General features: G+C 43.8%; 1 protein-coding gene across 1 annotated transcript in view; it reads left to right on the top strand.

Moving 5' to 3' along the window:
• The window catches only part of LAMB4 (laminin subunit beta 4), a gene marked incomplete at its 5' end in the record, with an annotated part of 41,384 nt that extends 21,145 nt beyond the window's left edge, over window positions 1-20,239 (top strand). Inside the window, 16 exons of the mRNA XM_082498700.1 lie at window positions 178-321; window positions 555-786; window positions 2,364-2,521; window positions 4,112-4,336; window positions 5,459-5,679; window positions 6,909-7,005; window positions 7,341-7,716; window positions 8,072-8,232; window positions 11,188-11,393; window positions 12,292-12,495; window positions 14,088-14,232; window positions 16,063-16,270; window positions 16,896-17,034; window positions 17,277-17,453; window positions 18,467-18,620; window positions 20,004-20,239. Of these exons, the coding sequence (XP_082354826.1) occupies window positions 178-321; window positions 555-786; window positions 2,364-2,521; window positions 4,112-4,336; window positions 5,459-5,679; window positions 6,909-7,005; window positions 7,341-7,716; window positions 8,072-8,232; window positions 11,188-11,393; window positions 12,292-12,495; window positions 14,088-14,232; window positions 16,063-16,270; window positions 16,896-17,034; window positions 17,277-17,453; window positions 18,467-18,620; window positions 20,004-20,143 (2,987 nt within the window). The 3' untranslated portion in view covers window positions 20,144-20,239. The remainder of the gene's footprint in view (window positions 1-177; window positions 322-554; window positions 787-2,363; window positions 2,522-4,111; window positions 4,337-5,458; window positions 5,680-6,908; window positions 7,006-7,340; window positions 7,717-8,071; window positions 8,233-11,187; window positions 11,394-12,291; window positions 12,496-14,087; window positions 14,233-16,062; window positions 16,271-16,895; window positions 17,035-17,276; window positions 17,454-18,466; window positions 18,621-20,003) is intronic.
• Between the last annotated feature and the right edge of the window lie 4,766 nt (window positions 20,240-25,005).

Here is a 25,005-nt window from a genome sequence, read left to right as displayed (position 1 = left end):
CTCTTCTGTCCTATCCCAAAATGTGCTGAAGGCAGTGGCCTGAATGTGGCAGCTCCAACACCGAGACTTGGGGTGATGCTCTTTCCTTCCTATTTTTAAGTGCAAAATGTGCAAGTTTACGAGAGCAGTCCCATTCCTTTATAACAAAACCTGTTTTGATTTTTTTCCCCTTGGCAGCATGTAAGTGCAATCCCCAAGGGTCGCTGAATGCCAGCTGCAGTAAACTGGGGGGCCAGTGTCAGTGCAAAGCCAATGTCGTGGGACGCTGCTGTGACACCTGCTCTGCAGGCAGCTACGGCTTCGGCTTCCACGGCTGCTATGGTGAGTACTTGGCAGTCAACACCAGTATCAGTACCAGTATCTGGCTCTTCATGTATACCCCAACTTTTTAGGGCTTTGAATGCACGATTATGTGTGATACAATATAAAAAAATATTTCCACAAATAACAAATTTTCCATCCCTGCTGCTCGTACTGCCTTCAAGCAGTGTCAGAGATGAGCAAGGTTGGTGGGAATCCATTCAGGACACAGCTTTACTTTTGGTGTTTTCCAGCATGCGAATGCCACCCACAAGGCTCACTGAGCACGCTGTGTGACCAGGTGACAGGGCAGTGTTCCTGCCGCCGGGAGGTGGATGGTCAGCGCTGCAGCCGGTGTCTGGCTGGGTATTTTGGATTTCCCCACTGCCGTCCTTGCCCATGTAACGGCTATGCAGAGCTTTGTGATCCAGTGACTGGAGTGTGCCTGAACTGCCGTGGGTTTACAGCTGGAAGACACTGTGAAAGGTAAGATGGTGGGCAACTCACTCAAACACTGGTGCTCTCTGAAATACGTGTGTAGCTGGGGGCCCACCTACATCCCCATGAATGCATCAATGACCTTAACTGGAAACACATACCTAAACCCAGGATTAAACTGGGCCTAGGTACTGAGTGGCACAGGTACCTATTTGTTCAGCAAATTCATGTGGGAAGGTGCATGTAATGCCTGTGGGAGGACTGCAGGCACGGCATGCACGCAGCATTGCAGCAGGCTCCCTGCAAGAAAGCGTTTGGGACATGAGTCCCATGGCACCATGTGCTTGGACACCAGTGCAAAGCGCTGCATATGAGATGATACACTGACTCCTGCCAGCTTTTAAATTGCCAAGAGGCTAGCCTCATGCTGAATACTCATTTTACTACCTGCAATTATCTCTGAGGAGCTTAAATAAACATGCTCTCTTTGCTGGTTCATATTATTTCCATATGACCAGCAAATGACTTTTCCCATGTGTTCCAGCTCTGTTCAAAACAGTAGTCCTCCTTTTTATTCTATACACTGGTAGCAGTATCAAAGTTCAGCATGGACGTCAGAACTAAATTTGCTAGCTGTTTAGTTTAGTTTGTCTGTATTGTACCTTGTCATTCGCTTTTAAGAGGATTTCCCCATGAAACCTATTGAGCTTTTCTTGCAGTGCTTTTGGACAGTATAGCCTTTGGCTATTGTGCTTGTAGGTGGCAAATAGATTAAAAATGGGAGACTGAAATAGTTGCTGCCCTGTGCCTCTGCAGGGGCTCCAGACCCCAGGGTGAGGATAATTGAACAGCCAAGACTTTTAGCCTGGCTTGTATACATATAGAGAATTGTGTTTCCATTTGCCATAGTAAAGCAGATCAAAGACTGAGGATGCTTCAGAAGCCACTGCGTTGCTGCAGCTGTGGAGCCACGGGGGGCCAGGATGCAGAGGTGGTGGTGGGCAGAGTGGTGGGGGTGGCTGAGCCCCCAAAGAGCCCCCAAAGCCCCCCCACCCCCTCCCCCCATCTGGGTAACAGCACAGCCATCACCCCGGATTTGCAGAACGTGTCAGAGCATGACTGATTTTAACACATATGCTGCATCTAAAATATGCAATATTGTCTGAGTGCTCTGAATGAGTTGTTGCTTTTTTGCCCATGCCAGGACTTTCTAATGTCATGCCCACCACTCTTCGTATGTTTGTATGGAAATAGATGAATGTATGTGGTGATAGGTGAATATACAGAATTTTTACATAGCAGCTTTTAGCTGTCCAGGCAGAGCATGTGTGATATGTCATACATATGTATTATCATTTAGAGTAAAGTTGTTCCAGAGTAGGTGAAAGTCTTCAGAAATATTCCTTGAAAAGAAAACATATGTTTTTTTCTTTTTGCTCCAGATTTTGGGAATGCAGCTCTGATTTTCAATTTTAGAACACTTTTGAGGCTTGATACATCTGTACCTATTAATGGGGATAACAGTACAATGACCTGAAATGTTAAATTAATTATCCATACATAAAAATTGATTCACGTGCAGGCACTTGATGACTTCTGCTGCTTTGTGTTGACTGCTTTCACAGGTGCATGGATGGCTATTATGGAAACCCTCTGAACAGAGAACCCTGCCGCCCATGCATGTGCCCAGAAGCACCTACAAGCAATAGGTACTTCGCACATTCCTGTTACCAGGACTCCCAGTCTGCACAACTAGTCTGCAATTGTCTCGAGGGATATTCAGGTACAAAGCAAAATAGGGACTGGTTTTGATTCTATTAAAATTAATGTAAGAGAGAAAAATGTCCATCCTCCACCCATCCTCTGTTCAGAAATTACAAGTAATGGTAATAAAATAGATAAGAAAAATTAATACTCAAATTTACTGAAAATAGGTGGGGAAGTCCTGACTGAGAAGAGTGGGAACTGTGCAATTAGTGTATGAAAAAGGGATTCGCCTATGTGGACACAGTGAAGCAATTGATTAATCTGATGGCAAAGTCTGGAAACTTCCTCCTTTCTAGAGGCACTACATTAACCTGGTGGGGAGAGCCAGGGAGAACCGCAGTTGCTCGTTACCTCTGAAAAACAAGTGTTGGAAGCCCAAATCAGAAAGAAAAGGGCATCAAAAAGAGCTGATAAGATTTCCCAATTGGAGAAAATCTTTCCTCATATGGAAGAATCTTGCTTTGATGTTATGCCCAAAAGTGACTGTTTCGCCATTCAAATGGTCACTTTAGAAATGAGGTTTATGTTCTCAGCTGTCTCAAATGCAGATATTTTTGCAGCAAACTGATGCCTTTGTTCCTAAGATCCTGTTGACTTAGCTTGAATTTCTGCAGGGAAAACTGAAGATATTTCCCTCCCTCTCAGTATTTGAAAGATCTCCAGTGATGGAAGCAAACGCTAATGGAAAACACTGCCAAAAACTAAACCACTGCTGTCATCTTTACTGAGGACAGGTTCCTTTATAAGTCAAGAGCAGTTTTGCTTGAGTAATTGCTGTGGGGCCAAAATGATCCTTGTTGGTACTCACCCAGGGGACTTCTGTCCTCACAAACTACTGCAATCCTCAGTCCTGGGCTTTCTTCCTCCCACTCCTTCCCAGCAAGGCTCTTGGTCACCTCTGTGGCACTGGGCTTACTTCCTCAAAGACTGTGAAAGACTATGGTCCTGAGGACCGTGGCGAAGGAGCAGAGGCCTTGGTTGAGGATGAGCCAGTGGATGAGGTCCAGCAACACCAGCCTGCCCAGAAAGGTTTCTGAAATGCAGAAAGGTAGCACCCCGATCAGGGCAGGCATTGGGATGGCGAGCAGAAGTAATTGCCATGCCCAGCAAGCAAGGACAGAGCATCCCAGAGCTTATCTGACCTCCTGGGGATCCCCCACTGTATTAAAGAAGGGAGGGCAGGTCTGACAGGCTCTGGGTTGTTCTGGGAAAGGGCAACACACCTTCCCATGCTGCTGTTGGGGTGAAGGGCCCAGGGAAAACCCTGCAAATATGGCCAACCCTCACTAGTGCCATTGAGAGGAATTTGCTTGAAAAAGATGTGTGGAGGTGTTGTGTGAGGGAGTACCTATTTGCTCCTACTGAAAGGACTTCCTTGGTAAAGACGACTTGGGATGAGGAGAGTGCATTTCCATCAGATTTCAGTTTGGGAGATGTAATTAGGTCATAGGATTAAACAGCAACAGTCTCAAACAGGTGGATATTTTCCATTGAAAATGTGCAATTGGAACAGACAGTCTGAATCTTCTAACAGTATTACTGGAAATTACATGTTTCACTTGAATTCCCATCAGCCAGCAAATATTTTTACCTTCCTCTCCAACAGGCAACCAGTGTGACAAGTGTCCTAGTGGGTTCTACAAAAACCCAGGCAGCCTCAGGCTTGACTGTGCGCCGTGTCCCTGCAATAACAACATTGATGTGACAGACCCAGACTCCTGTAACAGGGTCACCGGGGAATGCACCAAGTGTTTACACAACACCCATGGAACAAACTGCCAGTTCTGCAAACCAGGGTATTTTGGCTCAGCCCTCGATCAAAACTGTCAAAGTAAGTAAGCAACAGCTCTGCAACTGTGTATTGCTGCAAAGAAAAGTTTTAAAGAAATTAGTCTATAGGGAGAGGTTAGCCCTTGGAGGGACAGTAAAAACTAAAGCAGATCGATGGAGCGAAATATGAGAATACTAAATATATTTCTATCCAGTGACACAAATAACTGTTAATATGGCATCTATTAAATTCTTTGTCTTCCAAGTCTCACTAAATCTCATACTGAATACCACTTCTTGGAAATACTAATTTATGAAACTAAATCAGTACTCTCTGTTAGAAAAATAAATGGGCATTCAGTCCATTTGGGAAGGAATTGAAAGTAAAGGAATCAAAGATAACTGTTTATCCATGCTGCTGACTGATGCCAACTAAGCAATGCTCAGTTAACCAGATGATCCCTTGTTGAGCTCTCTGCCTTACCAGATGTTTTCATTAAGTGGCTAGAATGACACTCTTCAGGAAATTTAATAGACTCCATGAGGACACTGTCAATAACTCAGCACTTGTAACAGAAAGGCAGGAGTGTAGGAAAAAGCAAGGCATAAATTTCTTCCCAACATTTCTATTTTTACAAACATGCCTGATTGAAGGTCTATATTCTACAGGCCAGACAATTGTAGGTATTTTTAAGAAACTTTTTTTTCTGGGAATCTCTAACATACAGTTCAAGCCCAATCCTTGTTCATTCTTGGAGATGTCCATTAGAAATAGTTAAGCAAGAGCTTTTGGCTCCTCACAAGGAAGGCTTCTTATCTTACTTGGCTTACTGGGGTTTCCCACGCTGGCTAATGCTTACTGTAAATCACCTTCTCCTTACCCAGCATATTTAACGTTTCATTCTAATAAGATTCAAAATTCACCACGCCTTCATTTTTTGTGCTCGTAGTAAAAGTACTGAACATTCCCAATAAGTTTGCTCAAAACTATATTTAAGCTATTATAGAAAGACAGGTCAACTGGTATGAGATTAAAAATGTGTTCAAGATTACTAGAAGTAAACCTACAACATACGATTTATATACAGCTCTGACTGTCCATCAGCTGTCTATATTATCATCTATATTATATTTATATTTTATCTATATTATATCTATATTATAATTGTCCTTCTTTTTCCAGGGTGCATGTGCAATCTGGCGGGTGTTCGCCCTGCCATGTGCCCAGGGGGGGACGCAGTCTGTCTGTGTGACCCAGCCACGGGAGCTTGCCCTTGTCTGCCCAATGTGGTGGGCGCAACATGTGACCGGTGTGCCTCTGGCTACTGGGACCTGGCTAGTGGAAAAGGATGTCAGATCTGTGACTGTGATCCAAAAAACTCCCAAAGCAACCAGTGCAACCAGGCAAGAAAATTACTCTGCTTTCTAGGAACCAGGGTGGTGGTGTTTTGGCATGGCACCATGGGTACCCTCTTATAAACGAGGACAGTTTTTTGTCACACTCCCTGAAAACAAGAACCCTTTGGAAGTTTGCAGTTAGTGCTATCACACTTTGAGTCATTGTGTCGAATGTGCTTTTCTGATAATGTGTCTCTTCTTGTAAGCAATTTCTCTTTGCCTGTGTGTTTCTTTGTCTAGTGGATCTTAAAAAATACTTTCTAAGAAAATGTCACAAAGGGAAAAAAACTGCCTCATAAATATATGTATAGGGAAGAAGGAAGTCCAGGCTTGGACCCAAGAGTCTTATGAGTGTTTTTTATTGTTTAATTTCATAAAGTGGTAGCTGTGGCCATGACATTAATCATGCCTCATCTATCAGACTGCTAGAGTACCTTTTCTGATCTTTAATTCCTGTCCACTTTTTAGGGCTGGTATGTAGAAAAAAAAAAACAGTGTTTCGGAATAGAGAGGTGAAATTGTGGTCCTGTGGAGTCAACAGCAATTTTGCTATTGACTTCAGAGCACCAGGAGCTTATCCCAAGCTCTTGATGATGTGCTTTCACATTTTCCTTTCAATATGTTTCCGTTTGTTCCAGTTTATTTAGTGGATTTATTATTTTTCCTTGCAAATGTTGCTCTTAACCTCAAAGAACTACTACTGCTTTTCTGTGCTGTACCAGTTATCAGAGCTGTAATTCCCTGCAGTTTAATTTAATAGCTGAATTCCAAAATAAATTTTCTAGGGCAATGTGCATAATGTACCCTTGAGGTTTTCAGTTATAGTTAATATATCATGTAGTTAAAAGTTGAAATGTTAAAATGAGTAGTTTGCTCCAGCAAAAATAAGAGATTAATCTGTTTTGCAAAGGCAAGTGATCCTCTCTCAGATCATAGTCAGAGGATGAGTTCTCAAAGAGCATCTGTAGACTGGGACATACAAAATCTTTCATATTAGTAAATTAAAGCCACCTTTCGAAGTCCATTTTATTTTCACAACCTTCAGGAGGAAGATGGGAAATGTGGGCCAACACTATATAAACCTTGGTGTTCAAAGACTGTGTGCAAGCAGTATCATTACAGTCCCCATACAGCTATACGACATAAGTCTCAGGGAGAAAAAGAAACCCAGTAAATAATGTGTATCCAGCCACATGACGCTGCAGGAAGTTATTTAATCCTAACTGTCCTTACAGGTTACAGGCCAGTGTCCATGTAAGAGAGGTTACAGCGGAAGATGTTGTGATGAATGTGAGGAAAATTACTTTGGCAATCCCCAGACGCATTGCGTTTGTAAGTATTACTAAGTGGGGACAACTGGATTAGAAACTGCCTCAAAAGAAACGTTTACCTTGTATATTCATAGGGGAGATGGAAAATACATCTAGAGAAGCAGGCTTTCATACATTTGTGTGTATGAGATGGATAAAAGTGTTGTTCCTTCTACAGTTATGATGGGACCATGGAAGTTAGAGATGAAGTAGAGCCATTAGCCAGGCAGTCCACTTTGTTCTAACTCAAACACTGGTTTGCTTTTATTGTCTTGAAATGCACGATGGTACCTTTTGCATGTGCTAATCCCACAGAAACGGAATAACTGTATGTAACCTGCTGTCCCTTTCTTGCAGCGTGCGAGTGTAACCCAGAGGGAACCAGCCAGCCCAAGTGTGACAAAGCCACTGGCGCGTGTAACTGCCGCGCTGGCATCACTGGCCGGTTCTGTGACCAGTGCAGCCGTGGCTTTGAGAAAGACTTTCCCTCTTGCCGTCAGTGTCATCTTTGTTTTGATCAGTGGGATACTGAAATTTCTGCCCTCGCTCAGACTGTTCAGGGGTTAATGAGGTTTGCTGCAAACCTTGAAGATAAAGGAGGACGAATGCCCAGCTGTGACATGCGCTTCAAAGACTTTGAAGATGCCATTTCCGAAACTGAAAGAATTTTGAGACATCCTGTTCTTTCACTGGAGGCCCTGCCAGGCATCAAGGATTTTCAGGGCTACATTCAGTAAGGGCTTGGCTGCTCCTGAAAGAATCCCCAGCCTTCCCCCAGGCTCCACCAGCCATCCCTTCACATCAAGTCCCACTTCTGATCAACACCCAGATGCATGACTGCTAAGTCACTGTTTTCAATAGATCTGTGAACAAAATAATCCTTTTATATATTATCTGTCCCCCACAGACATATACTTAAATGCTGGAATTTTCCAGTTCATCCTAAGGGTTTTCTAAATAAGCCATTACAAGTAAATTTTTCTGCTCATTTAGAAATTTATCTCTTGTTCTTTAAAATATTGTGTATCTCAGTTCTAGTTTAAGAACAACCCAGTCGGACTTCTGCATAACTGCCATTTCCCTTTCAGACAAAAAGTTGCACAAATGGATCCCCTTCACAGTGTGCTGTATGAGCTTCCTGACCTCACCAAGAACATAGAAGACATTGGGGAAGAAGCTGATCTAGTGTATGAACTTCTACAACAGAAAGTACATCTGCATGAAACTTCTCATTACCTGAACTTCAAAGGTAAGGCAGCCAGAAATTAATTGAAATAGGTGAATATTTTCCATGAAATTTCAGAATGTTTTTCTCCCCATCAAACCATACAACATTTCAAAGACCTCTAGATTTTAGCTTCCTATGATAGCTCAAAAATGTAAATACTAACAACATTCCAAAATCCCTTTTGTCTTAAAATGGCATGATTTCTAGCATCTTAAGTTTCAGATGCATGTGCCAGGGTCACATCGGTGAGAAGTCTCATGAATCCCAGTGTTTACATCAGGATTTAAAAGCCACCCAGTTTCACCGTACAGACTCACAGATCATACAGTAAAACAGCAAAGGACTTTTTCACCACTTCTGCCTCCTCTTGCTCTTAGCAATACTTAAAGAATGTTGTACAGCAATGGTTTGTTTAATTAAAGCGGAAAGTCATAGTGCAACTTCTTAGTGTTCCCATGGGAAAGCACATGACTTTATGTGGTAAGGAACTAGCTCTCCATCATCAAAAAATGTGAAGTCAGAACTGAGTTCCCTGCCATTTTTGAAAGAATTACACTGTCTGTGCTTGAGCTAAGTATAGTCTCCATCAGCTCTAATAGCAGTAATGACAATGTTGCAGATTGGTTCCTGGAGAAAGATAGGGATGTAACAGTCAGGGATCTCAAACAGATGCTAGATCATCCACAGTGGCAGGAGACCGTCAGCAGATTGAAAAAAAAGAAGGAAAATTCGATGTAATACAAAGCCGAGCAAAAAGGAAGAGGGGAAAAGAGGAATTAATTAAGATTTAGGGCTTCCCTGCCTGTTGTACTTGGCAGCGCCCTCAACGCTTGCTCTTCCGCTCAGATCCCCGTGCGAGCGATCAACACAGCTCTCCCAGGCTCCGCTTCCCAATTCAACTGTCTGGTGCAGACTCTGAGAAAGGCAAGAAGGCAAAGAAACAGTAAATCCCAGGGAGGTCAGTGGATGCGCAGCTGAAGCATCCATGGTGCTCCCTGGTCATGTTCCAAAGCCGCTTCGACTTTCAGCCTCAGGAGACAGATAAACAGCCCTATAAAAAGCACACGGGGGTGTGGGGAGGGGAAGACCTTGAATTTAAGCTGAATTTTTGGTCAGGGCCACAAATAGTCATTTGTCCTGCTACCAAGCATCTAATAGCACAGAAATAACATTTCCCTCAAGATAACCAGCTTCTTTGGTATCCAGGAGAAAGCCTGGTTCCCTCACCCCATCTTCATTTTGGGACCAGCAGCACATCTTCGGTATAGCTTTGTCTGCTTTTTCCTCTCTCTTTTTTGCTGGGATAGAGCAGGATATGGCCATGTACACCATCTAATGCATATTTGGCACTTGTGCCCTAGACACATGGCAGGAACAGGCTCCTACCTACCTCTCTTTGCAGAGGATCAGGACTCGGAGGCTTCCTCACAAGCATACATTCAACTGGCTGACCTGGAAATGTCAATATCTAATGACGAATTAAAATCACTGGAGAAAACTGCACAAGTATCCTTAAAAGAATGTTTGCAGTTTATGAGATGTCATTAAATTATGGCTTTCCAGCCTTGGCCCCTGGCTTTGCAGCCACCGTGGTCGTGGTATGGTAATGCAGCAAGCACAGCTTCCTAGGCTCTAAATCAAGCCTATGCTAAGACGCTGTGTTTAACGTAAAGGAACTTGGAAGCTCTACAGCTCCATCACAAACTAAGCATGAAAAATGCATTTGGGCCACTTAATGGAGAGCTGAACCACTGTAAAATATTCCTGCAATGGAACTGTTGCACAGAAAACACTCTCTGGCTTAGATATGGAGTTACAGCAGCCTCTTGCCAGGTATTTTGTACTAGGAGCTAACTTTAAACTGTACATTGTTTCCAAGAGTTACAAGATAAAATAAACAGCCCTGGTTCCACATGATAACTAAACATTGTTCAGATTCAATCAAAGCAAAGGCCAAGGGCTTTAGAGCCTGATTCAAAGCATGCAGGACTTGAGTGCCTTATCATTAACTTCAAGTAGTAACTGAGTCAGTTACCAGCACAAAGAGGGATGTTAATCAATGACCTTTAATGCTTTTTCACTGCCGACACATCAGTTCTGGCTCACTGCACATACTTCTGCCTGGGGATTTGGGGACAACTTTGGGTTCTCTGGAGATCTGGGAAGCCTCAACAGCAGCAGCTTTAAATGATGTGTTTTGCAAAAGGCCTGACTCCTGCAAAAAATATAATATTCTCCAACCCTTTTGAGTCTGCTTAAGGCAAAGCTTACACTAAACTTCTTACTGAAAAGTATTTTTTGCTTGGCCTACAAACTTATCATGGAAATGTTTTTTTTTTAATGCATCAACCCTGAAATTGGATTTTCCAGAGCCAAAGAAAACTCATAAATTCCCATTTGTAATCTAAATTTTGGCCTTAGTTCAGCAGACCATTTAACTTTTAGGTGCTATGCTGAACCAACAGGACAAAAGCTTTCCTGACTCACAATCAGAGAGCTGATCATTGCATAAGTTTTACAATTGGAAGAAACAGTTCTCCTGCCTAAACTTCAAAACAGCATAAATGACAGGAGCTTTATCAAATCAACAACAGCAGCTATGTATCAGCTACTGATGAATGCAGATGAGTAGCAGTTTGCATCAATGGTATTCCTTTTATACTTTTGTATCTTCCATTGGCTTCTCATACACCTTGGACTCTGAAAAATGACATGGGATCCACTGTATTTGCATCTGTTGTAGCAGGTTGTATGAGTATCAGTAACTATTCCTGTTTGGCAACTGGCTGAGTAAAGGATTAAAAAGCTTGACTGAGGAAATGACAGCTCCTGTCCTTCCCTGCTGTCCCAAATCAAACACTGGTGACAACAAACTGAATCACCTGTCACTCACCATTCGTCCAGAATTCAAGTAAACACATTAGTTAAATGCAACCAAACTACAGTTGGTACTAAACCCTATTTCTGCTGCTACAGAGGCAATCAGCAACATTAGGAAACACTTTGAAGTATCATTGCTGGCAGAACAGAGGACCAGTGGGACAACCCCGATTGTAAGATATTCAGAGTACGCCAGGAACCATGCACTCGCTATGCTGAGCCATCAGGCCTTGAAAGCAAGCAATGTGCTGGAACAGCTCAAGATGATCAAGAGCCCTGACATCCAAAACTTGAATGAAAAGGTAGGCGTTGTGAATTTTGAATGTGAGCTAAACAAAAATCTCTTTTTTTTTTTTGATGCTCTTAGTAGGTTTTATTTTAAAAGGGTGCTTAGATGCATTTTTAAATTTGGAAAATGACACTTCCCTGGCACAGACATGCAGTCACGTCAGAAACAGCTGCACTTCTCAGCTGTGGTTATTACCACCCGTCTGGAAGCCATTGCTCCCAGGGCAGACCCAGCACAAGGAACTGTTTAAGCACATTCTAGTCTCAAGAGGACGTCAGTGTAAATTCATAAAGGTTAAGCCCAGCCTTCTCCATCAGTAACTTAAATTAAGCAGAGCAACTTTGCTCTGGAGTGGATGGGGAGTGCTCACATATACTTTGCATCACCCATGGGAGAGGAAGGGATTTCTGTCTTTCTGCAGGGTGGCAATGAATACCTAATAGCACCTTCAGCCAGCCCTGCCAGATCTGGAAGAGATCATCCATCTAGGCCTTTAGTCTCAACATCTGTGTCACTCTATGGAGGTCTAGACAGGGTGCCATGTTGTGTGAGAGGTGCTCTGGGTCCTTTAGAACAAGCCATTGACCCGTGGACTGGATATGGCCAGGGGACAATTTCAGCCCTTTTGTCATAGAGGAGTGAAGCAAGGGTCTTAGTGCAACACATGGAGCCCAACAAATGGCTCCTGCAAGGACGCTCAGAGCCATGAGCTGCTGTTCCATCCTTAAAGTTTGGGGAGGAGGACCTGTAACTGACAGTGACACCCATCTTTGGAGAGACCAAACCACCATGTCTTTGGGAAAATCCCATCCTATGTTCAATGTTCATATGATGTCAAACATCATCTTTCCCTCAGGAGTGTAGCTCAGGCCCCCAGAGGAGTCCTGACATAAGCATCTTCCTTGTTGCAGATCTGTGGTGTGCCAGGAAACCAGCCCTGTGTCACAGCAGCCTGTGGGGGAGCTTTGTGCCGGGACAGTCACGGACTCAGGCAGTGCGGTGGCCCAAACTGCAGCGGAGCTCTTCTTCTCTCCACTGATGCCTTCAGGAAAGCTGAGGAGACTGCTGTGTTGCTAAATAACTTGACTACTCAGCTACGGGAACCTGAGAATCAGGTGCTGTATATCAAACCTACATTTGTTCAGTGAAATGGGTGCAGGATGAGATTTGGAAGGTCACAACTCTACAAAACCTCCCCTGCTCCTTGGACAAAGGGCAGTGACATAGCGATGGACCCTGTCCCAACATCATAGACCTATCACGGTTCAGTACCAGGAGTATTAGGTGCTAGTCCTACCATGAGACTGTGGCTCTAGGTATGCCTTCCTCTTCCTCACAGCTGCCAAGATCTCACAGGTCACGGTGCCCTGTGCCTATGGAAGTTGGGGGAATCAGGCTAGTATTGTCTATATTTTTACTGGGAAAGATTCAACTGGCACCATTTGTCAGTAGCCTGAGTATGGCCCATGCTTATTGCAATGGGATTACTGCTTTGCATAGCGTTAAGCTCTATTTATACAACTTCATGTGACTATTATGTTTGCCATTAAATAATTTTTGCGAATAATTTCAAGACAAAGCTTTTCTGCCCCTAGTGATGTTTAGAAGGGCATTAAGTAGTCGGCTGTACTGCACAGTAGCAGTGAAAAATAACTCAAGCAAAGTGTGGCCAATGCAACCTGTGCCAAGGAAACAAAACGGACAAATCCCAAAATACCAGTAAAGACAGTTTGTTCTCTTTAACAATCAGAGATGATGCCTGTTACAGTTATAGGCAAAACACATTTTCCAACAGAAATGTCATTCTGCTGTGGCTTTGTCCTGTCCCTGCAGGGTGCCAGGGCATCCATTTCCTCTCTTTAAAATGCTTGTGATGCTCTGCATCACAGCTAATGGATTTAGAAATGAGCAATCGGGTCACGTGCTTGGGGCCCCAGGACACCAAGGGGCAGCAGCAAAAGGCATCTGCCGAGGTGGTGAGGGCCAGGCTGCGGAATGCCGGGCTGTCGCCTTTGGCACTCGCAAGCCTCAGGCAGCTCTGTGATAATATGAGTGAAGTATTTTGAGATGTTTCAGAAGTGAAAACACCACCATTTTTCTTGTTGCGTGGAGAAACGGTGAATCTCTTCCCTCCACACACTGCAGAGAGGTGGTACCTGTGCATCTCCTTAAGGCAAAGCATAGCTCCTAGCGAAGCAAAACATTGTTGGAATTCAATGACTGACCTAAAGCTCTCATTTGAATTATCAAGAATACTAATTTAATGGCACAATGTAACTTTTGAAGACAAGCCTTAAACTCTACCTTCCTTATTTGTGTACTCTTAAGTGCATTTTTAACAGCAAGTCCAATGTGACAAGGAAAATGAAATCACGTGTCTTTTCTGTACTGAATTGGATCACTGACACGCTGCAGTACTGCAACAGAAACAGTCAGAACCTTCTTTTAGAAACAGAAGGGGCTGTGGTTTAGCAGTGGTTGTAGAGAGAAAAAAATGCTTGATTGAAGCTTTTTCTGAGACCAGGTGAAGGCCATGATGTAGCAACTTCTCAAGCTCCCCAAAGGGCTCTCCTACTACTTTTCAAAGCCACATCAAGTGATTCCAGCTGAGGCTTGGTTCAAAATTATCTCTGTCAGAGCTCAACTTGCCAAGCAATGATTGACAACCTCCAGAAAATGGCAGTGCTATTTCTAATAATATTTCCAGGTTGAAAGCATTACAAAAATGGCAGAAGACAGCAAGTTGAAAGGCTCACAATTTAATGGACAACTGGAGAGGGCTAAGAATCAAATTGAAGTTGACGGAGAGATCACTAAGAAGTTCATCCGAAAAGTGAAAGAATTCTTGTTAGGTAAATATGCAAAGTTCTTTTGACTAATTTTTAATATATATTCCAATATAATACAGAATAATAGACAGCCAGAAAATTATCTGGTTGTATACACATGAAATTTCTTGTCTATCTCCTGATCTGTGCAATCTTTTTAAATCTCTTTTTTTCAAGTGCTTCTTTCTCCCAATAATATATAATACTTCATATTAATTTTCCAATAGATCTGTTACATTCTGATTGTCATCTTTTATTATGCTTAATTGTGCTTAATTTGAAGCATGCAGGTAATTCCCTCAGTTCCTGGTTTATGTGAGTAAAGGACTACTAAGCTAATTTCATACAACATATAATGACCAGGCATGTCCAATGCATCCTCAAATTGTTATTCCACCCCCTTCTTCCAGGCCCATAAATAGAGCCTCTCCTTAGGGAGCGTGGGAATTGGGACACATACCACTCCATCATCTCCATAAAGCTGTAACTCGAGGAATCAAAGGATTCTGATAGAAATTCACAGCTCTCATAAAAAAATAAAAAAACAACCATATATACCCTAAGACTTTTTCCACCCTCACGATTGCAGAAAAATGCTGTAAGAAATGGACCCTAAGTTTTTTTTTTTACAAGATGCACATCAAAGGAGTTCAAATGTGGTAGGATTTGTTTAATCTCTTGAATGTAGCCAATCTCATAAGTTTCTAAGGATTGGACGTTGGCAGTCCTTTAGCATTTATAGCTCTACATCCAAATGGGAGCAAGGGCAGAGGACTTCCTTTGTTTGGGAACATTTAAGTTATTTTTTTGAATTGAAAGAAAAATTCCATTCAAGTCCTTAAGATTCTCACATTTTTATTTGATAGCAATTGAAAATTCCACTTTCAGCTCTTCTTCTGTGTTTCTGAGTAGTCATACGGCATTTACTAACAATTATAAAAGCATTTTTTTGTGAATTCTTGTTTTGTAAATTTAAGAACAGTAACAGCTGAGATGCGTACAGTTACATTAAATCTGCTGTACTCTACTTTGACACGAATGGTAATTTTAGATTAATATATTTCTACAGAAAATAGTTCTCAGGGATGCACTACTGTTTGCACAGTAAATGTCTTCTATTTAATTCTTGGTGAGTTACTTTGGAGCATTAGCACAAACATTTGTTTCAACTGTTTTATCACCCAAGGTCTTGTCTGTAAAGGGAAGTGAGCAGAAAACAGAAGTGATGATGAGACTTCACAAGGCATTGACTACTCTGTGTGACTGTGCCTCTTAGCAAAGAACCAGGATGAGCTCGTTTGTAAGGGGAGTTGTCTATTTTGACAACTATTTTTTTCTACTGTAAATTCCCATCCTATCTGAGTCTGACCCAAGTTCCCTCTGTAGCTTAGCCTTTCTCATTAACCAGAGAAGGAACCACTTTCTCAATATTGTGTCGACTCCAGGGAAGGGATTACACCCACCGGCCGGCTTGGAAAGCTCCATTCACACCCCAGTCTCTCCAGCACCTCTTTGATCTGGGGGCCAAGGGAGAAATGGGCTCTGACACATCTAGCTGTGCCATGCACCGATTTAAAACCTTCCACGGGCTCAGTTCTACATCAGAATTTTAATAACTCAGTTCAAAGTGGGTTCAAATCCTCATTTTAGCCAGTTCTGACAACACTAACAGCAGTACCTGGAAGCAGAATATTAAATTACAAAATGTTGGAGATAATTCTCTTACCCTCTTGCTGTGCCTGTCAGCTTTATTCTCCCACATAACTCAGAGGGTAGGCAGCTATAATGATCATTTACATTTCACTGGGAGGAAAGAGCTGCTTCAGGATACCTTCAGCTCCATTTCTGTTGCAGATGAGAGTGCACCTCCAGAAGACATTGAGAAGGTGGCAAATTACGTTCTGCAAATAAACCTTCCCCTGACTCCACGAGAGCTCACAGGCATGCTGGGCAAAATCAGGAGCATTATGAACCACTGTGAGAAGTACAAACTGAATGCAAATAAGAGAAACAGAAAAAGGGAGGAAGCTCGGACGCTGCTGGCGGAGGCACACGAAGCAGAGTGAGTAGGGTATTCCTGTACTGATGTGCCAACTCCAGCTGGGGTGGCACTGTGCATGCTAGGACTGCCCCATACCCCAGGCAGTATCCTAGTAACACTGGAGGAAAAGTTCAGATGACAGCAGATTTCGGCTTGCCACTTCCACAGGGCCTCTCCAGCAGGAATGAGCCACGACTGCTCGGGCTGCAGGAGCTGACATGCTGCAGGGAGGCAGCTCCCGCCAGCTCTTGGCTCCTCTGCCTGCTGAGTCAGAGGCCAAAGCAGACACTTCCACACTGGACCTAGTGGAGCATTACGTCTGGTTCACTGGGAGGTTTAAACATGGGTGAGAAAGAACCAACAAGAGCTGAGGAGTGAGAAAATACATTCCCCTGTGTCTTCCTTACTCCCAGTCCACCACCAGACAGCCCACAGCTTCCAGCCTCACCTTTAATACAGCAGCTCATGTGCTCCCACACAGTCCCTTACTGAGATTTTGCACTGCCAACTCACAAACCAGAATTTGAACAGTGGTTGTTGGACTCAAGGGAACATTTCTGCATGTGAGCATGGGTGCATTTGAAACGTGTTCTTGCTTTGCTCTCTACACCATGATACTACACATGCTTCTATTTTTCCATTTTAGCAAAGCAGCTAAAGCTCTTCCGCCTGTGGATGAAATTAATAATAAACTAAAAAATGTTGTGAAGTCCCAAGGACACTCCCAAAACACCTTCATAAAGTTAAATGAAGAGATACGAGGCATCAGAACACAAATCTCACAGGTATCTTGCTGTAAATCTTTTTATTTACTACATACATTTTAGAAAAATATATTTCATCTCAAAGTTTCCTCAATGTAAACTTAACTTAAATAAATAAAACCAGAACGTGGTGCATATATGACACTGATTCCATAATGTTTAAGGGTCTCTTCTTAATCAACATTAATCTCCCTCATTACCACGCTCTGCAAGCTGGATGGACATTGCATAAGAAACCACAGCCTTCGATTGCTCTGTTTTAGGCTGAGAACCAAGTGAACAAGACAAACGATGAACTAAGTGACTTGTCAGCAAAACAGTCTGAGATGGAAGATGAAATTGCCTCATTGCAGGCAAAAATGCTGATGAACAAGAATCAAGCTACAAAGGCAAGAGCAGAGGCAGAAGCAGCACACAAGCAAGCCCAGAATATTGATAATGTAAGCCTTTCTGTCACATGTTAAGGGAAAAAAAGATTCCCTCCATGTTTAATAATATTTTTGATTCAGAAGTGTAATTGCATTACCCTGCTCTCCTCAAAACTGTTAATGTTTTCCTTATGCCGTGCAGTGTAAAAATGTCACAGGTTAAGAATAATTTCTTTTTTTACTTTAAGGCTTCTGGCATATAACACTTCTGTTTACCTGAATGAAAGAAAACATACACATTTCTCTGGCTACTCAGTGACATTTTTCCTTGCAGTGTGTATAAGACTCATAGTCACCATGGGCACCAGTAAACACAACAGACCAAATCACACAAAACCAGATATTAAAATATGTGATGGAAGCAGCCTGCCCATTCATCCCATGCCATTCTTCTTCAGAGAAAATTGCTGTGGGAGTTACTTGGAGTTTTTTGCTGGCTGGGTGCTTTTCAGTAGCTCCAATTTTTGAGACTGCAGCTAGAAATTTGCTAAAATTGTGAGGAGAACCAGGCACCCACAGCGCAAGCTTGGAGCATGACCAAGCTTCCAGGTTATAAGAAACCTAGTCGAAATCTAAACTGCAGCCTCAACAGCAACCTAAATCAGCAGGGAACAGATTAGGCAGTAAAAATTACTACAGCCAAAAATGTAAAAACCACCCCAAGTATAATTAAATTTGAATTAAGTCTCATGCCAAAAAGAAATTTACAGAAAAGTCCTATTAAAAGAAGTAAAAACAGCAGAAGCTTTAAAAATCTTAAATCATATTTTCTTTGCATCCTTTACGTCCCCCCCCCCCCCCCCTTTAGATTATTACACTGGCAGTGTAATTTATTTTTATCAGGTTTTACAAAGCATTGTTTGATGTACAGTCATTATGTTTGGGGTTTTTTTTTAAGATTTAGGAGAATGAGAGATTTAAAGTTTGGTTCAAAGAGGACAGTAAAAAAAAGTATAAAAATTTCCTTTGGTATGCCAGATTAATTATGAGATGCTCTTAAACTAAGTAATGGCATTTTGTTACAGGAATTTGCTGACATTAAAAGAAAGTACACCATTCTTCAAGAAAAGCTAAAAGCCCAAGGAACTCCAAAAGTAACACTAGAAAAAGTGAAGCAGCTGAAAGAAGAAGCAGAAAAACTGGCTGAAGAGACAGAAAAAAAAATTAAAAGATTAACAGGTGGTGTTCTCAGTTCCATAGAGAGCAGTGAAAATTGTGACAGTCATGAATTAAACTGAAGTCCTTGCTCATAGACACTAACAGACTAAATTCACCTGAAATCAGGTTTAAAACAATTTAACTGGTCAAAATCCCTGCCTGAAGCTACTCAAATAGTTTAAAAGTATTTGAATTGAGTTGTCTCATGTACTTTTTCTGACATAAATTGGTTGCTATAAGTAGAGTTTAAGTGTCCACACAGGCCTTTCCAGTGATTTGATTCAGACAGTTTAAAAACAGGGCAAGTGCAAAACCTGCATAAAACTTGGCTGCAGATTTAGCTGGAAGCCTTGATTTATGCACTTCCTTTGGGCATTTGGACCTTAAATCTTTCCTCTGCGCTCTCTCTTTTCTTACATTACCTGAGTGATGGCTTGTGTTATAGAGCTGCAGGGTAGCTGTTTTCCATCACTCCATACTTGTTCCCCTTCAGACATTATCTCTGAGCAATGGCAGAACACACCAGGTACAAATACCAGCTTGTGGAGACTGCAGCTGATGTGCCCCGGACCTGCAGGGCCATGGCTGAGAGGCAGAGGAGTCACGGGCAGCAGAGACCACGGCTGCTACAGCAGTACTGGCACGGGTTCTCACATAGCCCCTCGGGTGGGTTTAGAGGGTCACCAAAAAGGAAGAGCACATCTCATGTAATTACACATGGGGAACCTAATTCTGTCTGTAGTGAAGGTCCGAGCATTCCCATCAGGAATCCTTGGAACTAGAGTCCTGCCAGGCTCGACATCCAAAAATACTGTGTAACATCAACAAAACTGTGACAGAACCTCCATCCCAGAAGCAAATTCTTCAGGACAGGATCCAAATAAATATTTCGAGCATACACCTTGAGGAGAAGTATTAAGAGCATCCCAGTCACTCCCAATGCCCTGATGATAACTGCGTTGGAAACAGGCGGTGAATAATGTGGTTTTGACTCATTACCAGTATGTTTACATTCGTGTAGCTTCACAGGGACCATCAGAAAACATTCTTGTAAATGAGGGAGACCTAAGCCCATTACACCCAAACTGTCTAGGCTTTACACACACTAGTGGACACACTGTTCCTCTGAGTGTTTCCATTTAATCCAACTCTTTTAAGAGATCCCTGTCCTGCTCCATCCTAGCTGGGGGACAAAAGCACATGCTGAGAAATTGATTTCTTTAAGGCTGTCATATTTCCCTTGCTATTTGAAAGCCAGACTTTTCTCCCCAGTTGCATATATAACATTCCCCATTTGAAATGGGCTTATTGCCTCTAAACATGCAGGGAAAAGGAACGCTGCTAATCCCTGGATTTTACTTACTCAACAAATATGAGCATCAGTGCATATCTCTACTCTTCCAGATTTGGAGAAGAAACTTCAGGACCTGAATCAAATCAAACAAGACAAGGCAGAGCAACTGAGACAACTAGAGGAACAAGTGATAGCCATTAAAAATGAAATCACGGAGCAGGAAAGCAAGTATGCAACATGCAAAAGTTAGGACTTGAACAGACCATCAGGTGAAATGCAACTGAAGTCTCCATGCTTACCAGCTCCTGAGCTTCCTGGCATGGAGGGTGCTGAAGGCACCTGTAGTATTTTGGAACAGTGAATAAGGTAATTTTCTCTTGGTTTTTTATCCAGTTGAGTTTATATGGAAATAGGAAATACCTTTTAATAAACCAGCTGATTAAGTAATCAGGATGTAGTCTGAGGGGGCTCTATAACACACTCCTGTGCACAGCCTAGGGCTTCGCACTGTAAGGGGTTGGAAATGCAAAAGGATTGCTCAGAGACTTGCAGGTAACTGCATCACAGACAGATTCCCAACACCCTGCGTCTTCTGCGGAACCCTTCAATAACCTACAGCTGTGCCTCAACCCCGCACGGGGTTGCACAGACTGGGATGGAGCGATGCAGATGAAGGGTTGCGGGCTTCTGTAGCCATCCCTGCTGACAACCAGCAGTGTCCCCAGGGTACCATCGCTCCTCCGTCCCCATCTCTTCACTGAGACAGAGCAGGGGGGGCTCATTAGGAACCCCTGACCATATGGGGGTCCCCTTATGTTCACTGAAAATGCACAGCGGTGGGCAGTACCTCCGTGCAGCGCTGGGCCATTAGAGGTGGGCGACAGGCAGCCAATTCCCCAGTGCCCACTGGATGGCAGTGCACAGATGCATAATGCCGAAAACAACTTCAAAATCATTTCTTTGTCAATGCCTCTTCTGCAATGCCTATTTTTGTGATGCTTATAAGGGGTTTCCCACAGTTTTCATTAATGCAGCCAATGACTGGAGAATAACTCCAGCTCTTAGGTTTAAGCAGTGACTCTAAATGGCTGCAAATGTTGAAAAAATTGTCTCCTACATGCAGCACTTCACAGAAGTCAGGGTTCACTCAACAGTTTCTTGTAGCCATAAAGAACACAGGAATTGTCCTAAATTTTTTTAATATAAAGAAGGAAACTGGGGCTCAGCAAATGCTACAGAAGGGCTAAGGTTTTAAAAAGACTGAAGGGAGCTATGCCTCAGTTTCAAAATCCCACCCTTGGTATACGTACTCCTGCAGGACACTGAACAGACTCATGATGGCTTTTCCTCAGTTAAATCCAGTCGTGTAATTCCTGGCTGGACTGTCCCAGAGCGAACATCCATCACGGACTTCATTCAGCTAGGTGAGGAGATCTCTGAAGCAGCCCAGACCACATCTGTAAAACAAGGAATGCTCTGCAGGAATACAGGGCTCTTAGCGTTTACCAGTCCTCATGCCAGCAGCACCCTTAAAACTATCCTTATCTAAAAGCAAGCATTGTTTTGATCCAATGGAGATAAACCCTCTGTAGTTATCAGTCTGTGTTTAGGAGAGCTAAAGTAGCATTTGTATGTGGTGGGGGGCTTGGGTGGGAATTGCTGGCACGGATGAGATTTCAGAGATATTTCTCTAACTCAAACCAGCTGTGCTCCAGGGCAATGTGCAACATGCATTACCCATATAATAGCTTCTATTGTGAAAATGATGGAATCAAATTATAACTTCAATATAATCTAACAAAGACACCTGAATGCAGGTATGCACATAATTTGCGGTTTAGCTTTTTCTGAATTTTAGCACTTTAAAAAAATCACCTGTGAGGTGTGAGGCTTCTTTATAAGTTAACTAGGCTGTAATTAGATGAGTGTGTTTAGATTGACTTTGCCATAATGAAATCGAGCATCTCTGTTTTACCTGGAGCACACAACTCACTCAGCTGCTCACACGTGGGTCTCCAGATAACGAAGGATTTCCTGCAGGTTTCAATGCGGCTCTGCTGCACTGCACCTTAAACAGGCAAACTGAAGCACTTAGATTGAAATTCCCAATTGCATATAAGCCAAAATTATTTCATTCATGGCTTTAAAAAATATCTGAATTCACAAGCAGAAAGTTGAAAGAGAACTTCCTCCAAAAATCCACTGTTGGCTCTGAGTGTTGCCATATGGCTTTTGACAAGCCCCGAGGATGAGAAGTCTGTAAACACAATGCTGTTAAACAGGCCTGGAGGGGAGATGTATCCATGGGGAGAAACAGAAGTCACTGGAAGAGAAACGGAAACAGGAAAAAGAAAGTCAGCATGGAGTCTAACCTCCCCTGCCTTCCTCCAAGCATGCTCAGGCACACAAAGTGAGCAGACCTGATGGGACCAGAGGCTACAGAACACCAGGTCCATCCTGTGACAGCTTCTGAAGTTTACAACCATGCAGTTTTCCCCACAGGAAGTAGTACAAAAACTTTTAAAGTGTTTTTGCAAACGTAATTTGTGGGAAAACGCTGTATCTAAATCAAAAATTCCTATTTTTAGTTCCCCCGGCCCTCTTTCTTGTCAGCAGAAGTGGCTTCAGAAAACTATTTCTTGAAAAAAAAAATATTTAAATCAGTATGTTGCTGTAGAGCATTTTGACTTCAATGACATTAATCAAAATGGAAACAACACTTAACCAAACCCACAAATATATATTTAATAATCAAATATATATTTAATCAAAAATTATCCCATCAGCTCTATTTGCTAGGCATTCCACCACTGCGGTGTTATAAGAAAAAGAGTGATCAAGTGGGTCCCACTGTGGTCAAATTCTGAAATTTGGTTCTTTGAGAAGACTTCCAACCCAGCACAAACACAGACACCCCAAGGCTGTAAAGTTGTTTCACCAACCACAAGGATAGGACACAACACAAAACTGAATTTTTATCAGCTGAAGAATCAAATTAAAATACTCCCACTTGCTATTGCTCATGAGCACCGCAGAGAGGGATGGACACCAACAAGTTCACTGCACCTCATTACCCTCACAGTCAATGCTGGTGGTTTCAGATACCTCTGAAAGGTGACCATGGTCACGGGTGACGGTGGTCATCCCGGTCTGTGGCTACAACTCCAACTCGATCCCTGATGCCACACAGCAGGGTCACATAGGCGCGTTGTCACACAAGCGCAGCACATTGTCACACGGTCCATGGCAAAGCAGGAAGGAGCCTAACCACAGCAGCAAGGAGCTCCGGAGGGCAACTTTAGCACATTTTAGATTTAGGCGAGGATAGGACTTCTACAAGGCTATGACACAGAAGAAGAAGAAAAAAAAAAGAAAAAAGAAAAAAAGAGGAGAAAACTTCTAGGAAAATTGAAAAAATACGGGACAGAAAATAATCCAGCGGCAATGAAACACTCTGTCCTTGCACAGTCACACATGGAATGATGCCGCTGCCCATCTGCCGTGAACTGGAGGAGTGTCTAACCACAGCAGAGTAAAACATTTTCTGTTAGTGGGACAAAAATGTTTGTTGTACTGAGGCTTAAAAACAAAGCCCTGCTGTGATTTACATGACAAGATTGTGAAACTGAATTAGTTCTGTGAATTTAGAAGATCACATTGCAGAAGAGATTTAGAATTACAATACCTGCCCTGTCACCTTAAAATGGTTTAATTTCCCAGATATCTTTAATGAAACAGCCCCACAAGTTCTTCAATCGGGAGTACTGGGTTATGTTTCAGACCTGGTGTTTAACCTTTAGGGCAAGTCACTTGGTATCTCTCTGTTTCTGCTTATCCATCTGTAAAATGAGAATGAACATATTTACCTACCTCGGCAGGGTTTGCTGGGACGGACAGACTGTGGTGTGTTTCCATTCTGGCACTGCAAATAGCGAGGGCAAAGTGTTCTTGAGGGACAATGGTACCTGGTAAAGATTTACACAAGTTTACGTGTTACGTGTGTGCAAGCAAAACTCAGGTATATAAACCCAGGCATCTGTCCCAGCCTGTGCCCAGCTGGGGCTGTGCTCTTCAAAAATATCCCTCCTTTGTACCCGCTCCTCAGTGTTTATTTACCAGTAAACCTTTCCCCTGGGTGCTGAGGGGACTCTGCCGCCAGTTAACGAAGCCCCTGTGTCCCCCAGCAGAGCCCAGGGAACTGAAGTGAGAGGCTGGGAGTGCGGGGGCAGCTCCAGCACAGCCATTCACCCCTCACAGCCGCCCCTGGGAAGGCAGCAGCACCATGTGCTCCCAGCTAAGGAGAAACAACCTGGCAGCTGCCGGCCTGGGCTGGACGAGCCTCTCTGCCAACGCCAGGGCCAGACCCAGCCATGCACGGCAGCATGGATGCCATCCCCAGGAATGGCATTCCCGAGCCAAGTCAGCTGGCACCACAGCACCAGGTGATTTGGGGCCGCTGAGCACCACGTATGACAGTTGCCAAGCCCTGGCCCTTCGCTGGGTTTTGGGACTTGCAGCATGGGTACGCTCCATGCACCATCCAGCCATCCCCTCCCTCCCTCCCTCCCGGCCAGCCCAGCCCCACTCGCACCCCAGGCAGAAGGCAGGATTGGGTCAAACCCCCCATTCCCACATTGTTTCCCCAAAGATCGGGGCTGGGAGAGGGGTCGCCCCATCGGTGATCCTTCCCACCCCCGCCCCCTCGCCCGATAGCTGCACCCTGCCCAGAACCCGTTCCCACAGCCGGGCAGCAGCGGGGAGGGCACGACTTGTGCTGGAGTCACCCCGCTCCCCTCTCGGGGCTCCCCGGTTGCAGCGGGGAGGGCATCCCCCTCCCCAGCCCGCCGCGGGGCTGCTCTCCCCCAACCTCCCACCCTGCCTGGGCTGCCCTTCCTCGACGGCACCCGTTTTTCCGTTCCCTCTCCCGGGCCCAACGCTGCGGCGGGGCCGGGCAGCCCCAGGGCGGGAGGGGCGGCCGGGCCCGGCCCGGCCCCGCGGGGGCGGTGGGGCGGAGGAGGAGGAGGGCCGGGGGGCGCCCGGAGCGCGGAGCCGCTCCCCGGGAGCGGCGGGGAGCTGAGGCGCCTGCGTGGAGCGGCCGGAGCAACAGCTTGC

Source organism: Vanellus vanellus (genome assembly GCF_965231255.1).
Source record: "Vanellus vanellus genome assembly, chromosome: 1".
Taxonomy (NCBI): Eukaryota; Metazoa; Chordata; class Aves; order Charadriiformes; family Charadriidae; genus Vanellus; species Vanellus vanellus.
This window is presented reverse-complemented; position numbering and strand designations above follow the sequence as displayed.